General features: G+C 38.4%; 1 protein-coding gene across 7 annotated transcripts in view; it reads left to right on the top strand.

Annotated features, from left to right (window-relative positions):
* Positions 1-19692, top strand: part of CUL5 (cullin 5) — a 138702-nt gene that overhangs the window by 43543 nt on the left and 75467 nt on the right. For 5 of the 7 annotated variants that reach the window (XM_025266946.3, XM_044929776.2, XM_006053333.4 and 2 more), the window contains one exon: positions 11352-11451. The exons of 1 other annotated variant lie outside the window; for it this stretch is intronic. Coding sequence is in view for 4 of the 6 variants with exons in the window: in XM_044929776.2 (XP_044785711.1) it covers positions 11352-11451 (100 nt within the window). In the remaining 2 variants the exon portion in view is untranslated. Of the gene's footprint in view, positions 1-10309; positions 10329-11351; positions 11452-19692 lie in introns of those variants that run through there. One more of the 7 variants, XM_044929777.2, reaches the window with a different exon arrangement.

Below are 19692 nucleotides of genomic sequence, written 5' to 3'. Positions count from 1 at the left end.
TATAAGTAGTGTAAATATTGCCAATCCCAATCTCCCAATTCATCCCACTCCCCATCTTCATATTGAAAGTGCTAAAAAAAAGTCATGCCTACACATGCCTTTAATTTCAGAATTCCAAGGATAAAGAAAATAATCTAATGCTTAGAAATTAAAACAAAAACAAAAACAGTTAACCTTTCAAGCAGAACAGACTGTCTGTGCACTTCGTTGGCCAAATTGAAAGGAGGAGGTTGACACGTTTTTCTTTAAATATTTATAGGGAAGTTATTTTGAACTTAGTGTTCTTTACCTAGTCGAGTTTTCAGTCATGTTCAAGGCAAGATGAACATATTTTCATACAACTAAATATTTAGAAGATTTAAGGATTCTGCAGAAATGGAACCCTTTTCTCCACTGCTATCAACACTGGCCATAAAAGAAACTGGGCTTTACTACACTAAACTGAAGGAGGTGCTCTTGAACTAGGAATCCTGACCATAAAAGTGAAAGTTGCTCAGTTGTGTCCGACTCTTTGCAACCCCATGGACTACATAGTCCATGGAATTCTTCAGGCCAGAATACTGGAGTGGGTAGCCTTTCCCTTCTCCAGGGAATCTTCCCAACCCAGGAATTGAACCTACGTCTCCCTCATTGCAGGCGGATTCTTTACCAGCTGAGCCTCAAGGGAAGCCCAAGAATACTGGAGTGGGTAGCCTATCCCTTTTCCAGGGCATCTTCCTGACCCAGGAATCAAACTGGGGTCTCCTGCACTGCAGGTAGATTCTTTACCAGCTGAGCCACAAGGGAAGCCCAAGAATATTGGAGTGGGTAGCCTATCCCTTCTCCAGAAAATCTTCCCAACCCAGGAATCAACTGGGGTCTCCTGTATTGCAGGTGGATTCTTTACCAACTGATCTATCAGGGAAGCTCTGACCATGAAATGAATGTAAATAGAAAAAAGCAGACATTACCTATCCAAAACTATTTTAAAAAGTACATAAATTATAACATTTTAGGTGATAAAAATTGTCCCACAGAAACCAGCTATGAAGTAGAACACAAATACAGCACTTCAGATTGAGTTCTGTGTTCTCACCCAACCATGTGGGGTTATAAAACAAACTTGAACTGAAAATTTAAGAGCTGAGGAGAGAAATCAACAAAAGTTGAGGAAATAATGAAATGAAAATTGAGCTCAGAAAACAAATAGAACAAGACAGAATAATATCAGAAATCAATCATCTTAGTAGATGGAGAAAAGACATAGGATCTTTCCAAAATGAAATATAAAAAATGAAAATATTATTCTTTAAACTGGTAAAGATCATCTATAAGTCTCTTAGCAGCTATATCCCAGTAATAGTATGTTGGAAGCATTCAATTTAAAATTGGGACCAAGTATCTGTTTACACACCTCATTTCAGTTTCTGGCAGGTTTAGAAATTTGTTGCCTTAGAATTATAAGTAGTATGCTTATATTTTATGTGTGGTTATATCTCACTTTTTATCCCCAGTCCTACATATTTTTCTTCCATATGGATATTAAGGCGTTGATCCATTTTATAGGTCTTTTCCCATAATCAAGCTATAAAAATTACTTTGATACAATTTATCAAAATATATTAGAACCAACTGTGCAATACAAATTCATAGCCTTCAATTCATATATTACACAGAAAATGCTAAAAGTGTATGGTCTAAGTTTTTATTTCAAGAAATGAGGAAAAAAACGACAAACTAAACTTAAAGTAGAAGGAAGGAAAGACAAAAGACAAAATTAATGAAATACAAAATAATTGTCAATAGAGAAAAGAAAAAAGGGAAAAATTAGTTATTCAGAAAAAATAATATTCCTTTTTTTGTTTTCTTTTTGGTCTCCAGTTTATTTTGTTCTTTGGTTTCTTAGTTCTTTTATTAGATTCTTAGTTTTTAAATTCTTTTCAACATTTTTCTTTACAATCAAAGCTTTCAAGTCATATTTTTTTCTTTAGTTCAGTTGCTTAGTTGTGTCCAACTGTTTGCAACCCCATGAACTGCAGCACACCAGGCCTCCCTGTCCATCACCAGCTCCTAGAGTTTACTCAGACTCATGTCCATTGAGTTAGTGATGCCATCCAACCATCTCATCCTCTGTCGTCCCCTTCTCCTCCTACCTTCAGTCTTTCCCAGCATCAGGTCTTTTCAGATAAGTCGGCTCTTTGCATCACGTGGCCAAAGTATTGGAGTTTCAGCTGCAGCATCAGTCCTTCCAATGAATATTCAGGACTGATTTCCTTTAGGATGGACTGGTTGGATCTCCTTATAGTCCAAGGGACTCTCAAAAGTCTTCTCCGACACCACAGTTCAAAAGCATCAATTCTTTGGTGCTCAGCTTTCTTTATAGTCCAACTCTCAAATCCATACATGACTACTGGAAAAACCATAGCTTTGACTAGACAGACCTTTGTTGGTAAAGTAATATCTCTGCTTTTTAATATGCTGTCTAGGTTGGTCATAACTTTTTTCCCATGGAGCAAGTGTCTTGAATGAATTTCATGACTGCAGTCACCATCTACAAATCTACAGTGATTTTAGAGCCCAAGAAAATAAAGTCAGCCACTGTTTCCACTGTTTCTCCATCTATTTCCCATGAAGTGATGGGACCAGATGCCATGATCTTAATTTTCTGAATGTTGAGCTTTAAGCCAACTTTTTCGCTTTCCTCTTTCACTTTCATGAAGAGGCTCTTTAGTTCTTCTTCACTTTCTGCCATAAGAGTGGTGTCATCTGCATATCTGAGGTTATTTGTATTTCTCCCAGCAATCTTGTTTTCCAGCTTGTGCTTCTTCCAGTCCAGCATTTCTCATGATGTACTCTGCATATAAGTTAAATAAGCAGGATGACAATATACAACCTTGATGTACTCCTTTTCCTATTTGGAACCAGTCTGTTGTTCCATGTCCAGTTCTAACTGTTCCTTCCTGACCTGAATACAGATTTCTCAAGAGGCAAGTCAGGTGGTCTATAGGTATTCCCATCTCTTTCAGAATTTTCCACAGTTTATTGTGATCCACACAGTCAAAGGCTTTGGCATAGTCTTTCCCATTCTACTGTTTTTCTCTATTTCTTTGCATTGATCACTGAGGAAGGCTTTCTTGTCTCTTCTTGCTATTCTTTGGAACTCTGCATTCAAATGGGTATATCTTTCCTTTTCTCCTTTGCCTTTTGCTTCTCTTCTTTTCACAGCTATTTGTAAGGCCTCCTCAGACAACCATTTTGCCTTTTTGCATTTCTTTTCCCTGGGGATGATCTTGATCCCTGCCTCCTGTATTTTTTTCTTAATACTACTTTTATGGTCACCATAGGTTTTGTGGTATGGAATGTTTTTCTTTTTCTTTCTTGGTTGTTAGTAATTTTTTTCTTTAATCCATGCATTATCTAGGAACTGAAATTTATATATAGTGAAGTTTTAATTTAGTTATTTATGGATTATAATCAGTGAAACAGCCTATAAAATTATTTTTAAAAAATTTTATGTGTTTGCCTGAGCTCTTAGGAAAAATTTATCTTTTTGTGAGTTGCAAGAATCTCTGCCTAGTAAGTCATAGACATTAACTTTTTTATTTTTTGGTCTGTGCCCCTTGGTTTATGGGTTTTAAGTTCCCCAACCAGGGATTGAACCCAAGGCTTCAATAGTGAGAGCATGGAGACTGCCAGGGAATTCCTCTATAATTCCTGTGTGTTTTTAATTTTTTTCTTCTAAATTTTAAATGTTGAGAGAGTCTCTGGCAGACACTGTTGATTGGCTAGGCCTTACGCCTTTGCCTTGTGTTCCTCCTACTATGGAGGCTGGATAATTTAATATTCACTTCTTGCTGCTAAGGTGGCTGGGTACAGTACACATTCTGGCAAATACACCAGTCGGAGGGCATCTAGGAAGTTTTTTGCTTTCCAGATGAATTTAACTAATGTGCCTGGCACCCTCTTCCCTTTCCGCCTTTGACCAGTTGTAGGCTAAAATGCTAAAGTGACAAAAGTGTAGAGAAAGGTCTTAATGAGTCTCTGAACAAAACACCAGCCTTTTCCTACTTCTAAACTTGTTACATAAGAAAAAGAATCTAGTAATCTAAGCCATTGTTGATTGAGCCTAATGTTTTCATCCTCCTGATATAAGGATGTTTTAAAGTATTCAAATATGTCAAGTTTTTACATTTCTGTTTATTTTGCATTTTACTATGTATATTTTTGGTGTAAATAAATGGACATACATTCATAAATGATGCTTTTTTATCATTACATGATGTTCCTATCACTAATCCTTGTAACTTTAAATTCTTCTTTGGATGATGCGAATATTGCCACTCTGCTTTCTTTCAGTTTATACTTGCCTAGTATATCTTAAGCCATTAAATTTTCTTTTTTTTTTTTTTTTTTGGTAAAATTGTATGTTGCGTAAAGTTTATCATTTTAGCCATTTTCAAGTATATGATTCAGTGGCATTGAGTTCATTCATAATGTTGTACAAACACCAACACTCTCCATTTTTAGAACATTCACATCTCAAGCAGAGGCTCTGTACCAATTAAATAATACCTGTACCTCTTTCCCCCAGCTTTTGGTAACCTTCATTCTGCTTTTTGTCTCTGAATTTATCTATTCTAGGTACCTCACAAAGTAGAATCATAGTATCTGTCCTTTTGAAAGGTATATTCTCTTCTAATGGGATGGTTTATTTAGGTTTAATATGATAACTGATATACTTTTTATTCCTTCTATAATTTACCACTTTTTAAATACTATTGTTTCTTCATTTTTCCTTTTCCTTTTTTTTGTTAATCTGAAAGTTTACTTCCATTAGTGGTTCCTTTCTGCTTTTCACTCTTAATCAGAAGTATATAGTATTGGACCTTCCCTCATGGTTAAGAGTCCATGCTTTCACTACAAAAGGTGCCGGTTCAATGATTCAATCCCTGGTCAGAGAAGTATGATCCCACATGTCCTGCCATGTGGCCAAAAAAAAAAAAGTAGTATATGGTACTACTGTTAATTAAAAGCAGCATACCTATTTTTTGCATCACGGTCACAGTATTTCTCTTTCTTTTTAACCTGCTGCTGCTGCTAAGTCACTTCAGTCATGTCCGACTCTGTGTGACCCCATAGACAGCAGCCCACCAGGCTCCCCTGTCCCTGGGATTCTCCAGGCAAGAACACTGGAGTGGGTTGCCATTTCCTTCTCCAATGCCTGAAAGTGAAAAGTGAGAGTGAAGTCGCTCAGTCGTGTCTGACCCTCAGCGACGCCATGGACTGCAGCCTACCAGGCTCCTCCATCCATGGGATTTTCCAGGCAAGAGTACTGGAGTGGGGTGCCATTGCCTTCTCCATCTTTTTAACCTAAAGAAGTTGAAACCTTTGAAATACTTCTTACCTCTTGCTTCTTTTCTCATCCTTTCTGTCTCTCCATTTAAACCTTAAAAAATGTTCTTACTTTATCATTCTCCCATTTCCCAGCTCCTTGACTTTTTTAATATACTTAAGTATTTAAAGACAATTTCCTTTACTTTTAAAAAAATATTTAGTTTTTGGTTGCTTTGGGTCTTTGTTGCTGTGCATGAGCTTTCTCTAGTTGCAGCGAGTGCAGGATACTTTGTCGTGGTGCAGTGGCTTCTCTTGTTGTGGAGCATGGGCTCTAGGCACACAGCCTCATTAGTTACAGATCAAGGGATTATTAGTTGTGGATTGTGAGCTCTAGAGAACAGGCTCAGTGGTGTGGCACATGGACTTTGTTGCTCCGCGGCAAGTGGGATCTTCTCAAGTCAAGGATTGAACCAGGGTCTCCTGCGTTGGCAGGCAGATTCTTAACCATTAGACCACCCAGGAAGTCCAACAGGTCCCTTTTTAAAAGCACTTTGATTATATGTTCCAAAAGAGTGTGTTCTTATTCATTCAGACTTAATTTCAGATGTTTATTGCTCATCCATAATTCCTTCCCTTTTATGTTGAAGTGCCACTTGATGTAACAGACGAACCAGAACTACACGCACTTTCATTGGTAAATATCAGAAACATGTTGAGTAAAAAAAATTATTTGAAAATATTATTTGATATATTTCTATAATCAGAAACCCTCATAGTGTGTTGTAAAACTTGAAAACCCAAAACAGCAAATTCAGACTTAGTTACTTTTGGGGAGGAATGAGAGAATAGGATTAGAGAGAGGAACATAAAGGGCTTTAAGGGTATTATCATATACTTTTCAAGAATTGGATTAGCCAAAAATTCTTCTGGGTTTTTCCATAACATCTTACAGAAAAAACCCAATGAACTTATTGGCCAGCACAATATATATTATATTCCTCAAAATGTGTATGAGAATTGGCCAGGAGCCTCAACATGTTCTGTCTTGTGATGGTGAGAAGTATTGTGTTTCAAACAGGAAAGAGTGTATTGCCGATCTTCTTCCATGATGTAACAACATACAGAAGTACCTGGAAGTTGAGGAAAGGGAGCTGGAGAAGACATGTGGATCACAAGTTTGGCTCTTTCTTGGGTACCCAGTGCCACACCATTCTCTCTTGCCCTTACGAGACTCAAGTCACATTTGAGCCTTTCCAGCATGTGCCACAGTGGGTCTGAGTAAGCAGGGATACTAAGGTAGTCCTATTTTAGAGAGCTAGGGGACTCCGCTGATGAGTGACTTGTGCTCCAAAACGCTTCAAAACTTTCTTTACAAAATTTTCTTGAAACTGTAGTCTTAAGACTCTTGCTACTCAACCTTCTTTCTTCCTGCTCTTTCCCACAGGGCTTAGACTGGCATTGTGGGCTTCTCTCTTGCCCAGCTTCATGTAACTCACTTCCCATTGTCCCTTACAAACATTGCACGTGTGCTCAGTCACTCAGTCATGTCCTACTCTTTGTGACCCCCATGGACTGTAGCCACTTCTGTCCATGGTAATGTCCAGGCCAGAATACTGGAGTGAATTGCGATTTCTTTCTCCAGGGGATACTCCCAAGCCAGGGGTCAAATCTGTCTCCTGCATTGGTAGGTGGATTGTTTACCACTAAGCCACCTGGGAACCCCTCACAGGCATTACCTTCAATAAATCTTTTGCCATGTCTGATCCCGGCTCTTTCTCAGAAGACCTAAACTAATACATAGGTCAGTATGTGTAAAGTCCTTGGCAGTCAATACATGCAAGTTTGTGTAACAGTAAATTAAGTAAGAGAAGATGGTAATTTTGATTGTGGTAGTGGTGATGGATGGAAATGTCCAAATTGCAGAGACACTTAGGTGATGGATACAATAAGACTGAATGAATAAAAAAGTTTGCCCAGTTTCTTGCTTCACACTTGACATGCACATTGAGTGGTTAATAGTTCACTGTGTACACCCTAGTGATCTACAGCTCTTTACTCCATTGTGACTTTTTCATAAAATGGCCTTCCTTCACCCTCTTACATGTTTGTCTGGCAAAATCCCACTTGTTCTTTGAGATAAACTTAGAAATCATCTCTTCCAGGGAGTCTGCCCCTTTTCTCTTTACCTCTCATTTCCACCCTTTCCTTTTTCTTGGGTTCCTAAACCATCTTATGTTTATAGGCTTAGTAGTTGTAAACTTATTGAAATATAATCAATCTATTTTTGTATCAGTTTTTTCTTTTAAACTCTAGATTTCTTTAGCCATGAGGTGAGATTGCAGAGGTATTACAGAGGTCAGTTAACTATTTTGTACTTTATTCAAAGAACAATAGGAAACCATTGGAAGATTTTAAATATAGAGGTGGGCGTGCTTGCTAAGCCGTTTCAGTGTGTCTGACTCTTTGTGACCCCATGAACTGTAGCTTGACAGGCTCCTCTGTCCATGAAATTTTCCAGGCAAGAATACTGGAATGAGTTGCCATTTCCTCCTCCAGGGGATCTTCCTGACCCAGGAATCAAACCCCGAGTCCCTTAAGTCTCCTGCATTGGCAGGCAGGTTCTTTACCTCTGGCGCCTCCTGGAAAGCCACAAATACAGAGGCAATAAGATGTAATTTGAATTTTATGAAGATCATTTTAGCTACTGTTGGACTGTTGGATGGTTTGGAGAGGTGCAAGAGTAAATTAAGAGAAAACAGTTTGATGTGGGCTCTGGAGCCCAGTTGCCTGTGTTCAGTATGTACTAGCTGTGTAATCTTGGGAATGTTACATAACCTTTCTTTGCCTCAGTTTCCCCATCTCTAAGATAGCAATAAAATTGTACTATATCAGAGTTGCTGTGAAGGTTGAGTTAAAACAGCTTAGAATAGTATTTAGCATATAGTAAGCAGTTGGGAAGTAGATGGGGAAACAGTGGAAATAGTGGCAGACTTTATTTTTGGGGGCTCCAAAATCACTGCAGATGGTGATTGCAGCCATGAAATTAAAAGACGCTTACTCCTTGGAAGGAAAGTTATGACCCACCTAGATAGCATATTCAAAAGCAGAGACATTACTTTGCCAACAAAGGTCCGCCTAGTCAAAGCTATGGTTTTTCCTGTGGTCATGTATGGATGTGAGAGTTGGACTGTGAAGAAAGCTGAGCGCCAAAGAATTGATGCTTTTGAACTGTGGTGTTGGAGAAGACTCTTGAGAGTCCCTGGGACTGCAAGGAGATCCAACCAGTCCGTTCTAAAGGAGATCAGTCCTGGGTGTTCTTTGGAAGGAATGATGCTAAAGCTGAAACTCCAGTACCTTGGCCACCTCATGTGAAGAGTTGACTCATTGGAAAAGACTCTGATGCTGGGAGGGATTGGGGGCAGGAGGAGAAGGGGACGACAGAGGATGAGATGGCTGGATGGCATCACTGACTCGATGGACATGAGTTTGAGTGAACTCCGGGAGTTGGTGATGGACAGGGAGGCCTGGCATGCTGCAATTCATGGGGTTGCAAGTGAGAAGGCAATGGCACCCCACTCCAGTACTTTTGCCCGGAAAATTCCATGGATGGAGGAGCCTGGTAGGCTGCAGTCCATGGGGTTGCTAGAGTCGGACACGACTGAAGCGACTTAGCAGCAGCAGCAGCAAGTCGGACACGACTGAGCGACTTCCCTTTCACTTTTAACTTAACTGAATTAAAGTCAGTGTGCCTTTCCCATGGAGAAGGAAATGGCAACCCACTCCAGTGTTCTTGCCTGGAGAATCCCAGGGACGAGGGAGCCTGGTGGGCTGCCGTCTATGGGGTCGCACAGAGTCGGACACGACTGAAGCGACTTAGCAGCAGCAAGTTGGACACGACTGAGCGACTGAACTGAACTGAAGCAGTTGGAGGGCTTTCCCTGGTGATTCAGATGGTAAAGAATCTGCCTGCAATGCAGGAGACCTGTGTTCTATCCCTGGGTCGGGAAGATCCCCTGGAAAAGGGAATGGCAACCCACTCGAGTATTCTTGCCCTGAAATCCCATGGACAGAGGAGCCTGGCAGGCCCCAATCCATGAAGTTGCAAAGAATGTGACACAGCTGAGCAGCTGACACACAAGCAGTTGGATGAGGCTTCTCAGGTGGTGCTAGTGGTAAAAAAACAAAAACCTGTCTGCCAGTGCAGGAGATGTAAGAGACGTGGGTTCGATCCTTGGGTTGTGAAGATCCCTTGGAGGAGGGCATGGCAACACACTCCAGTGTTCTTGCCTGGAGAGTTCCATGGAAGAGGAGCCTGACCGGCTACAGTCCATAGGGTCGCAAAGAGTCAGACATGACTGAAGCGATTTAGTACAGCACGAGCAGTTGGATGTTACCTATTATGTTGTTATTTAACAAATATTTGTGTGCTTAACTACATCTACTCTGGACCAGATGCCACTATTAAGCTGAATTTAACAAATGATGAAAACAAGTTCAAATGAATATATAGGTGAAACTTTGGGTTATAATTATGCCCCTAAGAATCTGAATATAAAACAAACTATTTGGCCATTATTATATGATAGAATTCTAGAGATAATTTTTTTGGCCTTTTTTTTTAATCATAATGTAGATTTTAAAATGTATATAGGGCTCTATAAAGTACTGGGGAACATTTTTTGAGTAAGAGAATCCCCAGTATAAGACTATATTCCCTGGTAGCTCAGCTGGTAAAGAACCTGCCTGCCAATGCAGGAGACACAAGAGACTGGGGTTCAGTCCCTGGGTGGGGAAGATCCCCTGAAGAAGGAAATGGCAACTTTTCCAGGCAATTTTTGCCTAGAAAATTCTGCAGAGGAGACTGTGGGGCCCCAGTCCGTGGGGTTGCAAAGAGTCAGACTCGACTAAGTGCTTGTGTGTGATTGCTTTACTGTGATCGCTTTACAGTGTTGTGTTTCTGCTGTACAGTAATGTGAATCAGCACCCGTACACACAGTATGAGACTCTAGCTTTTGGTATGTTTCCCTGCTCTACTATGTAGTAATTAAAAAACTCATTCTGTGAACATGTATTAATATTAAATATGTTTCTATAATGAATGACCTTTTGGGTAAAATATGTCAGCTTTAGAGTTTAAAGAGCTTTTGTTTCTGTTTATTTTGTTGTTGTTTAGTCGCTAAGTCATGTTTGACTCTTTTGCAACCCCACAAACTATAGCCCATCAGGCTCCTGTGTCCATGGGATTTCTCAGGCAAAAATACTGAAGTGGGTTGCCATTTCCTTCTCCAGGGGAATCTTCCCGACACAGTGATCAGACACAGGCAGATTGTTTCCACCAAGCTGCCAGAGAAGCCCACTATTTATTTTTTTATTTGAATCGATTATAGGTTTTTTTTTTTTTTCCCCAAAAAGTTAAATTTTGTATTTTGTTGTATTAGAAAGTTGAAATAGTCACTCTTTTCTTTCTTTTTTTCTTCTTAATTTTTTTAGATATATCTTTTAAATGGACTGTAATTGCTTTACAATGTTGTGTTAGTTTCTGCTGTACAGTAACGAGAATCAGCAGTGAGTATATGTGTATTCTAAATAAAGGAGACACAGTGATAATTGCTGTGTAAATGTGATGAATATTTGGGAGAAATTTGGAGTTTTGTTGTAATAGTATTTAAATTACTAACTTTCTAAAAACGGATAGTTTATATGTATATATATATTGTGTTATATATTAAAGAATTTATATTTGTCTTTGCACAAGAAAATTTTGGTAGTATTTAACTTTGGAAGTCTGATTAGGAGATGCTTTTGTAATTTATAAATTTAATCAATAAAGTGGCAAAGATTTAAGGAAAACTGTAACAAAGAAAATAAAAATAGAAGCAAGTGTACTTGTATGAGAAAGCTTACAAAGAATGCTTTGTTCATATGAATGGATTCAAGCACCCTTAGCATGATCCATGGAAACAGTATTGAAACAAAAAAGTTTTGTGTTTGTTCTTGTTCCAGTGTTAATGTTTGTTTACCTGCTTTATTTTTTACAGGGATGTACATGCAGTCTGTCTCTGGGATGATAAAGGCCCAGCAAAAATTCATCAGGCTTTGAAAGAAGATATTCTTGAGTTTATTAAGCAAGCACAGGCAGTAAGTTTTGTATCTATATATTGTTTAAGACTTTACTCAGTATCATCCTGAAGTAATTTTAAAATATCACATAAACTTTTGACACACTTGCTAGTTAAAATTTTTTAATGAAATGATAGTCATTTATTGTTTTCTCCTCCCACAGTGGCATTTCTTTCAAACAAATAGTTACCTCAATTAAAAGATGCCATAAAGAATTTCATTCTTATACATTCTTAAGAATCCCCCCACCATTATTATTGGCCACACATCAGTCCACATAAATCTTTTCTTTTCTCACAATTAATACCTGTTTTCAGGCTGAAAGTAGTTTTTTTGATTCTGAATAATTGTCTGACTGTATAATTCTTGGACTGTCCTTTGCATTGCTCCTGATGAGCTGAAATTCAGTACTCTTGGGTTGGTACTGTGTATACATGTTTAATATTAAAATGAAGGCAGAGCTCATTTAGGTATTTGTTTGTTTTGTCTTTACTGACACTTTTTGTCTTTTGGGAAAAATTAATGCAGAGGTAAAGTGTTATTTCAGATCAACTCTGGCATCACTGATGCATTGTTTATCACTTTGAAGAAGACCTAAGAACATAAGGTTACTTTCCTTTCTATAAAATAAAGTTTGAAAAATAGAGTTAGAATTTCTTATTCTTTATTTGAATTTTTGCATCGTTATCTTGTACAACATTAGTAAAAGTCTGTTAGAAATTTTGTTGAATATTAATGTGTTAGCAGTTGGAAATTAAAAATGAATATATGACTTGAAGGAAGATACTGAAATTGAATATATGATTGGTATATATTTAATTCTGATGACATAAGGATGATGTCACATTGGATATTACTTAACAAAATGAAATGTCTTACTCTTGATACCATTAATTCTGCCATGTTGATCAGTGATTTTTTAAAAATTAGAGTTTTATAAGAAAATTATAAAATTATAAGAAAATTATCTTTTAATGAACATAAATCATCTCAAGTTTGCTTAGAAAAATTAAATCTTTCAATATCACAATTTTTTTTTCAATATCACAATTTAATCAAAACATACATTTTTCTAGAACTGTTTAAGGAAAAACGGTTTCTTCTTGCATTGGAAAGCATATCAGCTTATCTGTTAATGACTTTTGATGATGATAAATCATGTTTATTTCAAGTCAATAAAGTATTATTCTTTAGTTTCTGGAAATGGGCTCAGAAGGAATCATCTTAGAAATATTTAGAAATATATTCCATACTAGAAAACAAAATATATTAAGTGTTTCTCTGTAACTTGATCTGAAACAGTTTGGAATGTAGGCCTTAGCAAGAACTTGAAGCTAGGATTTAGCGCCAGTAATTCAGAGCTGTTAAATTTCAGGACCAGCAATGCCAGACATAAGTATATAATTTTAAAACATTTTCAAAACTTTTAAGAAGATATAGCTTTGTGAGTTTAGTAAACTCAATTACTAGACTAATTGAACTTACCTTGTTGCTGCTGCTGCTAAGTTGCTTCAGTCATGTCCAACTCTGTGCGACCCCATAGACGGTAGCCCACCAGGCTCCCCCATCCCTGGGATTCTCCAAGCAAGAACACTGGAGTGGGTTGCCGTTTCCTTCTCGAATGCATGAAAGTGAAAAGTGAAAGTGAAGTCACTCAGTCGTGTCCGACTCTTCACGACCCCATGGACTGCAGCCTACCAGGCTTCTCTGTCCATGGGATTTTCCAGGCAAGAGTACTAGAGTCGGGTGCCATCGCCTTCTCTGGCTTATCTTGTTCAGTTCAGTTCAGTTCAGTTCAGTTGCTTAGTCGTATCCAACTCTTTGCAACCCCATGAATTGCAGCATGCTAGGCCTCCCTATCCATCACCAACTCCCGGAGTTCACTGAGACTCACGTTCATCGAGTCAGTGATGCCATCCAGCCATCTCATCCTCTGTCGTCCCCTTCTCCTCCTGCCCCCAATCCCTCCCAGCATCAGAGTCTTTTCCAATGAGTCAACTCTTCGCATGAGGTGGCCAAAGTACTGGAGTTTCAGCTTTAGCATCATTCCCTCCAGAGAAATCCCAGGGCTGATCTCCTTCAGAATGGACCGGTTGGATCTCCTTTCAGTCCCAGGGACTCTCAAGAGTCTTCTCCAACACCACAGTTCAAAAGCATCAATTCTTCGGCACTCAGCCTTCTTCACAGTCCAACTCTCACATCCATACATGACCACAGGAAAAACCATAGCCTTGACTAGATGGACCTTGTTGGCAAAGTAATGTCTCTGCTTTTGTTTTTTTTTTTTTTTTTTTTTTTTTTAATTTTATTTTATTTTTAAACTTTACATAACTGTATTAGATTTGCCAAATATCAAAATGAATCCGCCACAGGTATACATGTGTTCCCCATCCTGAACCCTCCTCCCTCCTCCCTCCCCATTCCATCCCTCTGGGTCGTCCCAGTGCACCAGCCCCAAGCATCCAGTATCGTGCATCGAACCTGGACTGGCAACTCATTTCATACATGATATTTACATGTTTCAATGCCATTCTCCCAAATCTTCCCACCCTCTCCCTCTCCCACAGAGTCCATAAGACTGTTCTATACATCAGTGTCTCTTTTGCTGTCTCGTACACAGGGTTATTGTTACCATCTTTCTAAATTCCATATATATGCGTTAGTATACTGTATTGGTGTTTTTCTTTCTGGCTTACTTCACTCTGTATAATAGGCTCCAGTTTCATCCACCTCATTAGAACTGATTCAAATGTATTCTTTTTAATGGCTGAATAATACTCCATTGTGTATATGTACCACAGCTTTCTTAGCCATTCATCTGCTGATGGACATCTAGGTTGCTTCCATGTCCTGGCTATTATAAACAGTGCTGCGATGAACATTGGGGTACTCGTGTCTCTTTCCCTTCTGGTTTTCTCAGTGTGTATGCCCAGCAGTGGGATTGCTGGATCATAAGGCATGTCTATTTCCAGTTTTTTAAGGAATCTCCACACTGTTCTCCATAGTGGCTGCACTAGTTTGCATTCCCACCAACAGTGTAAGAGGGTTCCCTTTTCTCCACACCCTCTCCAGCATTTATTACTTGTAGACTTTTGGATTGCAGCCATTCTGACTGGTGTGAAATGGTACCTCATAGTGGTTTTGATTTGCATTTCTCTGATAATGAGTGATGTTGAGCATCTTTTCATGTGTTTGTTAGCCATCTTTATGTCTTCTTTGGAGAAATGTCTATTTAGTTCTTTGGCCCATTTTTTGATTGGGTCATTTATTTTTCTGGAGTTGAGCTGTAGGAGTTGCTTGTATATTCTCGAGATTAGTTGTTTGTCAGTTGCTTCATTTGCTATTATCTTCTCCCATTCTGAAGGCTGTCTTTTCACCTTGCTAATAGTTTCCTTTGATGTGCAGAAGCTTTTAAGGTTAATTAGGTCCCATTTGTTTATTTTTGCTTTTATTTCCAATATTCTGGGAGGTGGGTCATAGAGGATCCTGCTGTGATGTATGTCAGAGAGTGTTTTGCCTATGTTCTCCTCTAGGAGTTTTATAGTTTCTGGTCTTACGTTTAGATCTTTAATCCATTTTGAGTTTATTTTTGTGTATGGTGTTAGAAAGTGTTCTAGTTTCATTCTTTTACAAGTGGTTGACCAGAGTTCCCAGCACCACTTGTTAAAGAGATTGTCTTTAATCCATTGTATATTCTTGCCTCCTTTGTCGAAGATAAGGTGTCCATATGTGCGTGGATTTATCTCTGGGCTTTCTATTTTGTTCCATTGATCTATATTTCTGTCTTTGTGCCAGTACCATACTGTCTTGATAACTGTGGCTTTGTAGTAGAGCCTGAAGTCAGGTAGGTTGATTCCTCCAGTTCCATTCTTCTTTCTCAAGATCGCTTTGGCTATTCGAGGTTTTTTGTTTTTCCATACAAATTGTGAAATTATTTGTTCTAGCTCTGTGAAGAATGCTGTTGGTAGCTTGATAGGGATTGCATTGAATCTATAGATTGCTTTGGGTAGTATACTCATTTTCACTACATTGATTCTTCCAATCCATGAACATGGTATATTTCTCCATCTGTTAGTGTCCTCTTTGATTTCTTTCACCAGTGTTTTATAGTTTTCTATATATAGGTCTTTAGATTCTTTAGGTAGATATATTCCTAAGTATTTTATTCTTTCCGTTGCAATGGTGAATGGAATTGTTTCCTTAATTTCTCTTTCTGTTTTCTCATTATTAGTGTATAGGAATGCAAGGGATTTCTGTGTGTTGATTTTGTATCCTGCAACTTTACTATAGTCATTGATTAGTTCTAGTAATTTTCTGGTGGAGTCTTTAGGGTTTTCTATGTAGAGGATCATGTCATCTGCAAACAGTGAGAGCTTTACTTCTTCTTTTCCAATTTGGATTCCTTTTATTTCTTTTTCTGCTCTGATTGCTGTGGCCAAAACTTCCAAAACTATGTTGAATAGTAATGGTGAAAGTGGGCACCCTTGTCTTGTTCCTGACTTTAGAGGAAATGCTTTCAGTTTTTCACCATTGAGGATAATGTTTGCTGTGGGTTTGTCATATATAGCTTTGATTATGTTGAGGTAGGTTCCTTCTATTCCTGCTTTCTGGAGAGTTTTGATCATAAATGGATGTTGAATTTTGTCAAAGGCTTTCTCTGCATCTATTGAGATAATCATATGGTTTTTATTTTTCAATTTGTTAATGTGGTGTATTACATTGATTGATTTGCGGATATTGAAGAATCCTTGCATCCCTGGGATAAAGCCCACTTGGTCATGGTGTATGATCTTTTTAATGTGTTGTTGGATTCTGATTGCTAGAATTTTGTTAAGGATTTTTGCATCTATGTTCATCAGTGATATTGGCCTGTAGTTTTCTTTTTTTGTGGGATCTTTGTCAGGTTTTGGTATTAGGGTGATGGTGGCCTCATAGAATGAGTTTGGAAGTTTACCATCCTCTGCAATTTTCTGGAAGAGTTTGAGCAGGATAGGTGTTAGCTCTTCTCTAAATTTTTGGTAGAATTCAGCTGTGAAGCCGTCTGGACCTGGGCTTTTGTTTGCTGGAAGATTTTTGATTACAGTTTCAATTTCCGTGCTTGTGATGGGTCTGTTAAGATTTTCTATTTCTTCCTGATCGAGTTTTGGAAAGTTGTACTTTTCTAAGAATTTGTCCATTTCTTCCACGTTGTCCATTTTATTGGCATATAATTGTTGATAGTAGTCTCTTATGATCCTTTGTATTTCTGTGTTGTCTGTTGTGATCTCTCCATTTTCATTTCTAATTTTATTGATTTGATTTTTCTCCCTTTGTTTCTTGATGAGTCTGGCTAATGGTTTGTCAATTTTATTTATCCTTTCAAAGAACCAGCTTTTGGTTTTGTTGATTTTTGCTATGGTCTCTTTTGTTTCTTTTGCATTTATTTCTGCTCTAATTTTTAAGATTTCTTTCCTTCTACTAACCCTGGGGTTCTTCATTTCTTCCTTTTCTAGTTGCTTTAGGTGTAGAGTTAGGTTATTTATTTGACTTTTTTCTTGTTTCTTGAGGTGTGCCTGTATTGCTATGAACTTTCCCCTTAGGACTGCTTTTACCGTGTCCCACAGGTTTTGGGTTGTTGTGTTTTCATTTTCATTCGTTTCTATGCAAATTTTGATTTCTTTTTTGATTTCTTCTGTGATTTGTTGGTTATTCAGCAGCGTGTTGTTCAGCCTCCATATGTTGGATTTTTTAATAGTTTTTCTCCTGTAATTGAGATCTAATCTTACTGCATTGTGGTCAGAAAAGATGCTTGGAATGATTTCTATTTTTTTGAATTTACCAAGGCTAGCTTTATGGCCCAGGATGTGATCTATCCTGGAGAAGGTTCCATGTGCGCTTGAGAAGAAGGTGAAATTCATTGTTTTGGGATGAAATGTCCTATAGATATCAATTAGGTCTAACTGGTCTATTGTATCGTTTAAAGTTTGTGTTTCCTTGTTAATTTGCTGTTTAGTTGATCTATCCATAGGTGTGAGTGGGGTATTAAAGTCTCCCACTATTATTGTGTTATTGTTAATTTCTTCTTTCATACTTGTTAGCATTTGTCTTACATACTGCGGTGCTCCCGTGTTGGGTGCATATATATTTATAATTGTTATATCTTCTTCTTGGATTGATCCTTTGATCATTATGTAGTGACCATCTTTGTCTCTTTTCACAGTCTTTGTTTTAAAGTCTATTTTATCTGATATGAGTATTGCTACTCCTGCTTTCTTTTGGTCCCTATTCGCATGGAAAATCTTTTTCCAGCCCTTCACTTTCAGTCTGTATGTGTCCCCTGTTTTGAGGTGGGTCTCTTGTAGACAACATATGCAGGGGTCTTGTTTTTGTATCCATTCAGCCAGTCTTTGTCTTTTGGTTGGGGCATTCAACCCATTTACGTTTAAGGTAATTACTGATAAGTATGACCCCGTTGCCATTTACTTTATTGTTTTGGGTTCGAATTTATACACAATTTTTGTGTTTCCTGTCTAGAGAATATCCTTTAGTATTTGTTGGAGAGCTGGTTTGGTGGTGCAGAATTCTCTCAGCTTTTGCTTGTCTGAAAAGCTTTTGATTTCTCCTTCATACTTGAATGAGATCCTTGCTGGGTACAATAATCTGGGCTGTAGATTATTTTCTTTCATCATTTTAAGTATGTCTTGCCATTCCCTCCTGGCTTGAAGAGTTTCTATTGAAAGATCAGCTGTTATCCTTATGGGAATTCCCTTGTGTGTTATTTGTTGTTTTTCCCTTGCTGCTTTTAATATTTGTTCTTTGTGTTTGATCTTTGTTAATTTGATTACTATGTGTCTTGGGGTGTTTCGCCTTGGGTTTATCCTATTTGGGACTCTCTGGGTTTCTTGGACTTGGGTGATTATTTCCTTCCCCATTTTAGGGAAGTTTTCAACTATTATCTCCTCAAGTATTTTCTCATGGTCTTTCTTTTTGTCTTCTTCTTCTGGGACCCCTATGATTCGAATGTTGTAGCGTTTAATATTGTCCTGGAGGTCTCTGAGATTGTCCTCATTTCTTTTAATTCGTTTTTCTTTTATCCTCTCTGATTCATTTATTTCTACCATTCTATCTTCTAATTCACTAATCCTATCTTCTGCCTCTGTTATTCTACTATTTGTTGCCTCCAGAGTGTTTTTAATTTCACTTATTGCATTATTCATTATATATTGACTCTTTTTTATTTCTTCTAAGTCCTTGTTAAACCTTTCTTGCATCTTCTCAATCCTTGCCTCCAGGCTATTTATCTGTGATTCCATTTTAATTTCAAGATTTTGGATCAATTTCACTATCATTATTCGGAATTCTTTATCAGGTAGATTCCCTATCTCTTCCTCTTTGGTTTGGTTTGGTGGGCATTTATCCTGTTCCTTTATCTGCTGGCTATTCCTCTGTCTCTTCATCTTGTTTAAATTGCTGAGTTTGGGGTGTCCTTTCTGTATTCTGGCAGTTTGTGGAGTTCTCTTTATTGTGGCGTTTCCTCGCTGTGTGTGGGTTTGTACAGGTGGCTTGTCAAGGTTTCCTGGTTAGGGAAGCTTGTGTCGATGTTCTGGTGGATGGAGCTGTATTTCTTCTCTCTGGAGTGTAATGAAATGTCCAGTAATGAGTTATGAGATGTCTATGGTTTTGGGGTGACTTTGGGCAGCCTGTATCTTGAAGCTCAGGGCTGTGTTCCTTTGTTGCTGGAGAATTTGCTTGTTATGTCTTTCCCTGGAACTTGTTGGCCCTTGTGTGGTGCTTGGTTTCAGTGTCGGTATGGAGGCGTTTGATGAGCTCCTGTCAATTAATGTTCCTTGGAGTCAGGAGTTCCCTGGAGTCAGGGATTGGACTTAAGCCTCCTACTTCCAGTTATCGGTCTTAATTTTACAGTAGTTTCAAAACTTCTCCTTCTATACAGCACCACTGATAAAACATCTACGTTAAAGATGAAAAGTTTCTCTACTGTGAGGGTCACTCAGAGAGGTTCACAGCGTTACATGGAGAAGAGAAGAGGGAGGAGGGAGTTAGAGGTGACCCAAATGAGATGAGGTGGAATCAATAGTGGAGAGAGTGGGCTAGCCAGTAGTCACTTCCTTATGTGCACTCCACAACTGGACCACTCAGAGATGTTCACGGAGTTATACAGGGAAGAGAAGAAGGAGGCAGGAGACAGAGGTGGCCAGAAGGATAAAAGGGGGAAATGAAAAGGCGGGAGACAGATCCAGCCAGTAATCAGTTCCTTAAGTG

The sequence above is a fragment of the Bubalus bubalis genome, chromosome 16 (assembly GCF_019923935.1).
Source record: "Bubalus bubalis isolate 160015118507 breed Murrah chromosome 16, NDDB_SH_1, whole genome shotgun sequence".
Lineage (NCBI taxonomy): Eukaryota > Metazoa > Chordata > Mammalia > Artiodactyla > Bovidae > Bubalus > Bubalus bubalis.
Note: the sequence above shows the minus strand (reverse complement) of the source record. Positions and strands in the feature narration are given on the sequence as shown.